We start from the raw sequence: 8,953 nt of genomic DNA on the forward strand, positions 1-8,953 counted from the left end.
GTTTGAACTATGTTATTTATCATGTGTAGTGTGTACGGATAATAAGATGTATGATGTATGTAAAAAGTAAAAACTAATGCGCTGTATCAATCGATTTGATAAATATATTGTTAATTATTAAGATGTTTACAAATAATCGTACGTCCGTTTAAATAAAACAGATTATGAATGTAGGTGTACTAATGTACCTATATATTTTTTCTAAATATTATATAGTTACTTTTTTTTTTTTATATATAATCGTTATGTAAGTATGCCTATAAAATGGTTATTTTTTTCTGACTTACCGCATTCATCCAGTTCGTATTGTGAACTAAACTAAATAATCCTTAGGATTTACCTACGTCATATATTGTATACACGTCGTCGCTACATAATTGTTGTGAGGTCTGTTATATTATATAGTACCATTAGTACCTTCCTTTCAAAAAAACGAATTTGAAATTGGAAGGTTTAGAATGGTGTTTATATTTTTATTTCACGATTATAAATGCAATAATAAATGTTGGTAGTAAACGTTCGAGTTGATGTACAACCATTTTGCATCGAAGATCGCATCTAATATAAACCATGTCATACATCAGCGATAAACGCCTTATCGAAAAAAAAAAACGGTTTAGCAGATTTTATGATGGCATATACATTTTTGTTTCGTGATTACAAATGATTTCAAATAAAATTATTATTTTTTTTTTTTTTTTTTTGTTATTTGTTTATTATGTTTTTTTTCGATCGGGCAACACATCTATTAATGTGCAATACCTATGTTAATATTTTAGATTATTAGAAATACATATTTTATAACCGTTGATAATAATTAGTAGTTTTTTATAAACGATAAAAAAAAAAACAAAAAATAAAGTAACTTTATGAATTAACGAAAAGTAGTCGAATTGTACGTAGATGAACTTATTAGAAGAGACTGGATACAATTGTCGTACGGAACAATAATTGTATAACAGTCAATATTTTACCACTATACAAAATATAAATTAAAAAAAAAAAAATGCTTTGATTGTATCACACAGAGCTTGCGCTAAGAAAATTTTAGAACTGCCCAACATTTTAATATTTTTGTAGATGCAGATTAAGTAAATTTGTCGCTCGCTAAATTCGCTTAATTACCACTATTTACCAAACTATATATTGACCACACATGTAAACACTTTATACATTACTTTATTTATTATAATTTATTAATAATAATAACAAATTAAAATTTTTTTTTTTTTTTATCTTCAGTGTCTTCGCCACTATCGTCACTATTGATAATTTTGTTTTTACCAGATGCTTCAAAGAAAACTCCACTAAAATAACTTTGTTCCTTTCCTTTTCTTCTTTTGAGGACTCGATGTTTCTTTTTAGACATCCAATGGTAAACTGTGTCCCTAGGATCCCAACCGTATAATGGTGGCATATTATAATTTATATATAAGCTCAAGTTTTCTGTCTCAATATTCATAGTTGAGCGTAATGGTGATTTTAATAAGTTGCTGGCACTTATCAAACGTTCAACATCAGCACTATGAGGTTTAGCAGCTGCCACTCTTGCCAACATTGTACAAACATTTGGAAAATATTTTGAGCCACATAATGTTTTTACTAATTTAATAAGGTTCATTTTTCGTAATTCAGATATATTTTCCATTGATATCAATTCATCATACTCCAATGAAAATTCTTTTAAATCTATGTCTGCGCCAATTAAATTATGAATATCTTTGATGCATGCTACAGAAGATAGTACAACAAATGGTTTTATAATTGACAGTAAATTTTTATCAATAGAAAATCTTTGTTTTAAAAATTCTTGAAGAGAACATACAATTTCTTGTTTAACTGCTGCAAGACATCTATTTTGTGTAACAAACTTATGATGGGATTTATGACGTGGAATTTCTATACTTTTTATAGTTATTGAATTTAATGTAAGTGAACCATCTTTATTGATAACTACTTGTTTGTCTAAAGCCTCAACCCAACCTCCTATAAGTGGGGTAGACTTTAACATTTCAATTTTATTAATGATGTACATAGTTTTTTCATCCATTGAAATAACATTCAAATCATCAGATTGCAATTGTTGTTGATACCTTGAAAAAATGTATAAAACATCAGCCAGAACTGCCATAAGGCGAATGTTGTACTCATGAGTAAGAAACTTGAAATGGCCCACATGAACTTTATCTGAAGAATTTTTAAAATAATTGACTAAACAAGACCATGAAACCAGCACATTATTAAGAAGCGTATATGAAAACTGAGACCATCTAACTTCAAAAACTTTTGGAAGTTGAAGCAATTTGAGGTTATACTCAAGAGCAATATTTTTCAATTCTCGTGTCCTCAAACCAGATCTTCGAAAAAATGTAGTTAAACCAACAAGTTTTTGAAAAAGTAAACTAACTTCAGGAACCGATTCACTCACTGACTCCCATGCTAGATTTGAACGGTGTGCTGCACACCATAAAGTAATTAATGGGCTCATAACTTCAGTTCCACATGCAGTTTTTTTCAAATTTGTTAATAAGGTCCACAAGCCAGATTTTTGTCCTACATTCGAACTCGCTCCATCAGTAACTAGAGAAGATGTTTTTTTCAAAATATTGTTGAAATTTTCATTTCCAAGTCTTTTAACACATGCTGTTTTTAAAGCATCACACATACCTTTCGCACCCCTTTCAACAGGTTCTTCAGCACCAAGAAAATAAAGTTTTTCTTCTCCTTCTAGTGTAATAGATTTCATCAACACATACATTTTATCGATTTGAGTTCGGTCAACACTTCCATCACAGCGCAAAGACAATGCGAGTGAATTATTAAGAATATCTTCCACAAAAGATGACTGATGAGTTTCTACAATACATTCTAGAAGGTCTTTATGAGTGTGTGGTGTTAGATACTGAAGTTCACTATCATCAATATTATTTGATACTTCACCATTTAATTGAAACAAATTTGCTTTTTGTGATACAATAACCCGGCTGGGAAAAGAATAAGCAGATAGTGTAAGTTTCTTAGCATCATTATAAACATGAATCATAAGACAGCCAATTTTCCTCGCCAATTTGTCATTTGCTTGATTGACTGCTTTTCCCATTGGAGTTATGGCCATTTTTTCAGAAGTATTTAAAGTTTTATACTTATGTACCTTAATCGCTTCTATGTGATATGTGGTAGACAGATGGTCATTTAATACTTTCAGAAGATATTTAGTTCCATACTCTTGAGCGATTGCAGGAACTTTAGATTTATTATTACTATATCGCTTTACTATGTCTTGTTCTGCATAACATGGCTCACAACGAATCAAATGTTTTCCTTTAAAATGAAAATGTTTAATGCAACTACTGTCTGAAATAAGTATTACTTTTATTAGTTTTGGTTATTAAATACATTTAAAATATTATAAAAACATTCTAAACAATATTTACCATTCACTAAAGTTGTGTTCTTTTGTTGAATCTCACTAATCTCAGTATTTATGGTGTTATCCAAGCTGTTTACTGAAGTGCTATTGCCGCTTGTGGTGTTAATTAAGTTATCTACTAAATTATCTATTATCAGGTAAAAATCTATTATTTATTTAACATTTTAATTTAACATACCTATGTTAAGATCAGTATTTTTACTTTTATAAAGCCATTTTTTCATAAGACCAGAACTGCTTTTTGGGGCTAATTTTTTATTCTAAAATTCAAGTTTTGAAATATTGATTAATTTATAATAAAACATTAAAACATTTAAATAAAATTGTGCGCTTAATTTTAATAACAGCCATTCATGCAAACAGCATCATTTAAACTTGAACCGAAAAAATATGCCAATATTTAACAATAAAAGCAGAGAAGAAATAATTATATAAATAATTAAGCTATTTAATCAACTTATATAAGCAAACTAAGATAATGCAAGCTTAAATTGGGTGCTATGGATACATATATACCATAGTACATACTGAATGTAGGAAGTACTTTATTCTTCAATATTATTTAAATATGATAAATAATATTGAAGCCTTTGGTGACGGTCCACATGTCAAATTATATCCTTGTAATAGTAATAATATGGTGACATTTGCTGGATAAGAATAAAAAAAAATGTGTTTACTTTATATTTATAAATTATAATATGTTAGTATGTACCATTTAAATAATTAAATAGGTAGGTATACTATATAGTAAGTTAGTATTACTGTATTAGTGTTTTACCTTTTTTAAATCCATGTTCGCTACGCACGTCACTTTCACTTGGTCACTTCTTCGTCTAAGTAATTAGTAAAATAAACATAAAACATGACGAATTTAATGGTCACATTATTATCACTTTCTGTATTGCATCGTGTTATCATATAGATTACACAATCTTCTATGTGTATATGATAATAAATGTTATGGAATGGATTGATAACATTTGTGTAAAAAATATTAAATAAAATACATACCTACTTAAATTAAACAATATTACATATTCCAATAATACAGAAAATTCACGATTTTTGGTACTGACCAAATTGGTTTTTAGAGTTGCCCATTTCAATTTAGAACTACCCACATTGGTTAGAACTACCCATTAGCGCAAGCTCTGGTATCACAGTATACTAAAACAAATATAAACGATATATAAAATATGTTTATGACAACGAATAGTAAAAACAAAAACGAAATTTTTTTCTTGTTACACGATATTGTTTTAATTCTTTATTTGACATTTTTATGTGTAATATAAGAACAAAAAATAGTAATCTTTGAAGTAGTTTTGTTCTCAAAAACTTCTCTCGGAGCTTTGTCTAGTAAATAATATGTTTTAAATGTTTGATTATTTCCAAACAAATTTAATGTGGACAGCTACTACAGTGAAACCTCTCTTAACGGACACCTCTCAATAACGGACAAAATTTCCGGTCCCGGCATAATCCCGTTACATACATATTATTTTATCAATTTTTCCCAATAGCGGACACCTCTCAATAGCGGACAATTTGGTCGGTCCCGTGAGTGTCCGCTGTTCAGAGGTTTTACTGTATAACAATTGATCGGGGAACAAATTGTAACATTAAATTAATTACATAGTTTCTATCTAAAAGGTGTTAGTTAACTATTGATGTAAAAACAGTTTTTTAATCAATTAATATTATATTGATTTGAAAGTCAAATGATAGATTTGATGTAATAATACAGTTTTTTTTTTTTTTTAATTCGTGTTTGTTAAACAATTTTTGAAAGTTAAAATTTAACGACTAATTCCCATTTATTTATTAAGCTATTAAGGTATTATTTCATTTAACTAATTAAAAATGTCATAAAACAATTAAGGTTTGAATCCTGGTACTCCAGTCTCGCTTACCTACTTCACCTAATATAATAATGTATATTATACAGGTACTATCGTATAAAAACATTGTCATGAACTGTTTATGTACTATTTAATTACAATTTTTGTAAAGTTATTTAAATAACAACTTGTTTGTAATACATTAGATGTGCAGCATTGGAACTCTCCTTACAAGACATTTAAAAACGAATTGCGAAATATACGCACACAAAACACATAATAATTATCAATTATACGTCATGTGCAATTGTTATTATTATTATTCGTAATCAAAAGAAGCTGTGTGTGTGCGACAGACGAATCGAGTGAAATGCACACACACACACACACACCATAAACAGTGTTGTAGGGTGCGCTCCGAGTGCGTAAGTCGTCGTTGGGTTTCTTCGGGGGCGTAGGCGTCCAAGGGTAGGTATATAAGCCGGAGACTTTGAGGGTGTTGGCCATCACTTTCGACTCTCGGCATTTCGCGGTTACACCACGTCGCATTTACGCACGCTGCAACCACCCGTGCATAACTAAACACGAGTACAATATTATTATATTATAATATATTCGCACCGAAACGCCCGGCAACCGCACAGAGCATTAGACGCCGCTCACGTCCAGACAGCCAATTATCAATTTTGAATCATCCATCAAGTCGTTCGTGTCAGAGTCCGAACACCTTTGCCGACGATTTCAACGTCATCAGCCGCACATAATAATCCGTATCACATTGTACGTACGTATTATTGCACGATCGTTTGCAAACCGCTCGACGGTCACTTCTGCAAATAATTATTTATAAGTAATATTTTACTTCGTCGCCACGTCCATCACCACCATGCGCACCCTGTTGTTGTTGGTCGTGTTCATGTTATGCGCGTGCATCGCCGTCGGTCAAGTGAACTTCACGCCGACGTGGGGCCAGGGCAAGAGAAACGCGCCCGCGTCGGACGAGTGCAAGTCCATGGACACGCTCATCTACATATACAAGCTGGTTCAGGTATAAACAACGTTTTTAATTCATTTTTTAATTTTATTTTATACATTTTCTTCATAATCTAGGGTATCGTTGTTGTCACACTGATGGCTGTAAGATATACGGTTAGGCAATACAAAAATGAATGTATTCTATATAGGTATACGCTATGTCCATAACTTACGTGCATCACGCGATAGTTTATAGCGCCGCATGTAAACAGATCGGACGACTTCGTTCTCATTTTCATTGATAATTGTAATGATTTCCAGAGTTGGGATTTCATAGCACTTGAAACTGCATATATAGGTATGCCCTATAATATTACCTTAAATATCGCTAAATATTCGCTAAAAATATGCAAAAAAAGAAAATCTTACGGTAGAAATCGACAAAAAAACCCAAAAAAATCAGCAGATAACAAAAATTAGAACCAAGTACCTAATTCAAATTTATCGTAATATTATATTATACCTATATATATTATCGCTTTAATTGTACGGCGTTATATCAGCGTAATCGGCCTATTTACTTAATCTATACATTAACACAATTCACTTGATAATTTGATTGATAAAAATCTAAAAACACGTTCTGCTAAAATATGATTTCTTAAAATATGACCGATTTTGATTCAAAAACAGGTAAAAATGCAAAAAAATCTCAAAAAGTTCAAAAAAGCACTAAAAACAATAAAATCGCATAAAAGCACGATGACATTACTAACTTACCATGCTATTTTTTAACCATCTCATATAAGAGATATGCAAATGATATAAAATCCCAACCATGATGATTTCAAGTAGGTTGTACGCAATATAAGGTTGTTCGAGTATATTTATCATAGGTATGTCTGTATACTATTTTATAATACCGCCCAGCCTGTTGCTTAAATGCTATACCTGATATTTAACCTATGCGAGTGCTCGTATGATAAATCACGCTCGCAGCGGCATTAAATTACTATGACATTGTGTACGACCAAGTCGTGAGGATTGCACTTTTTTCCAACAAAGAACATATTGTTTGTCATTATTATACACGACGTATATATATTATGTAAATTTATTCCGTCATTGGTTTTATTAGCCAAATGTTTAAAAAAAAAATATACCCCTTTCGCTCATTTTTTATCAGTGGACAACTGCTTTAATACCGTACTCTGTAATATGTTTATTATTATTCTCTTGCAGTCTAAAAAAATATGATAAACATCAAGACATATCTATAGTTCAAAAATAAAACGTTCCTGATCCTTTTTATGGCATAATCATACGTTCGATGTTATTGTTTCAATTTAATATTATTGCCGAAGCATAAAATACAATATTAAAATGTTATTGTGTTAGGTACCTATTTTTAATAATAAAACTATTGTTCGACGTTATTCTTAATAGTTAATGTATTGTGCGAGTAACATATGTCTATTCGAGAGGTTACAACTTACAATCATATATTTAATGAAATATTATTATGTACTAAATACGTCACTGAAGAAATGTTTGTTATATGGCATGTTCGATGTCCATAAATAATTTATTATAAAATAAAAATGCTGTCCCTTGTCCTTTGAGATCACCATAAAAAATAACCACTCAGCACTCATCTGAAGAACGTCGATTGGGAATAGGGATGTGTTTACGTTTACATCAGTAATTTTTCACTAAAAGTTTGATATTAATTAAATACTATGTATATCAATTGTGCACAAACCGTTTGAAAAAATATTTTGTCGAAAAATAATAATAAAAATTAAATTAAATTAATAATAATCTGACGCATGACTGACTAATTATTTCGAAAGATATTATATTCGTTCGGCGTAGCATTACTGTTTATTTTTTTTTTCATTAGTTATATCGCGATTAGCTTCACGAAAACAAACAATCATAGACAAGATTGCGTGGCTCTTAAACGCATTAACATAATTTTTAATCCGTTAATTTAGACTTTTTTGGAAAACGCTAATATTGTTAAATGAATCGTTAATTATTATTATAATCGATGTGTCATAATACGACGGCGAGAATAAAAAAAACTCACGGAATTAAATGAAACAAAGTGTTATTATGGAAATTTTATACACAAACGAGTATTAATCTGATAACCAAAAAACATTTTTCATCCATAAGGTTAGGATCGAGTTGAATATTAATTAAAAGTACATAAACTTATAATCATGTTTTGAGTACAACTTTACTGAGAATCTATTGAGTTCATATATTATAATTTATTTTTTTTTAGAATGTTAAACCATTTAAACAAAACCAATTATTGACTATTAATGTTTATTTCCGTAGAACGAAGCGCAGCGGATCGCAATGTGTGAACGAATGTCAATCACGTCTTGAACAACCACTTTTGCAGAATATGACCATCGCCACTTACCATACGCCAGCCATAGATCACTAACAACGGGACTTATGATACTCCGTCAGCTACAAAATTACATTTTTACTTCTAGTCACATTATTAAGATGGTGATAATAATAACATAAAATTCTACAATTTGCAATTATTATATCTACCAAACTTATTATTACCCATCAACCACTGTTTTGTTTTTTCGATATATTTTAGACAATATTTTAGTTTTATTGTCAAAGATTTATTCAAAGTGCATTGCTTTCTATATTAAAAAAACCACCAAACTCA

At 30.1% G+C, this 8,953-nt stretch overlaps 2 protein-coding genes across 5 annotated transcripts; one reads left to right on the forward strand and one right to left on the reverse strand.

Moving 5' to 3' along the window:
- Window positions 1–1,024: 1,024 nt before the first annotated feature.
- On the reverse strand, window positions 1,025–4,578 carry LOC112594033 (E3 SUMO-protein ligase KIAA1586-like). 4 transcript variants are annotated; one of them, XM_025338630.1, is made up of 5 exons: window positions 4,212–4,578; window positions 3,959–4,080; window positions 3,609–3,690; window positions 3,435–3,557; window positions 1,025–3,354 (listed from the first exon to the last, which is right to left on the reverse strand). In XM_025338630.1, exons 3-5 carry the CDS (start codon window positions 3,652–3,654, stop codon window positions 1,214–1,216), a joined length of 2,310 nt encoding a protein of 769 aa, XP_025194415.1. In that variant the 5' UTR covers window positions 3,655–3,690; window positions 3,959–4,080; window positions 4,212–4,578; the 3' UTR covers window positions 1,025–1,213. The 4 variants fall into 4 exon arrangements, with proteins under 4 accessions (XP_025194415.1, XP_025194414.1, XP_025194412.1 ...); XM_025338629.1 differs by having other exon boundaries at window positions 3,435–3,545; window positions 3,947–4,080; XM_025338627.1 differs by having other exon boundaries at window positions 3,435–3,548; window positions 3,947–4,080.
- Window positions 4,579–5,768: 1,190 nt separating this feature from the next.
- Window positions 5,769–8,953, forward strand: LOC112594042 (hypertrehalosaemic prohormone-like). Its single transcript, XM_025338644.1, has 2 exons — window positions 5,769–6,322; window positions 8,599–8,953. Exons 1-2 carry the CDS (start codon window positions 6,161–6,163, stop codon window positions 8,647–8,649), a joined length of 213 nt encoding a protein of 70 aa, XP_025194429.1. The 5' UTR covers window positions 5,769–6,160; the 3' UTR covers window positions 8,650–8,953.

The sequence above is a fragment of the Melanaphis sacchari genome, unplaced genomic scaffold, assembly GCF_002803265.2.
Source record: "Melanaphis sacchari strain LSU unplaced genomic scaffold, SCAv2.0 Contig21_pilon_pilon, whole genome shotgun sequence".
NCBI lineage: Eukaryota > Metazoa > Arthropoda > Insecta > Hemiptera > Aphididae > Melanaphis > Melanaphis sacchari.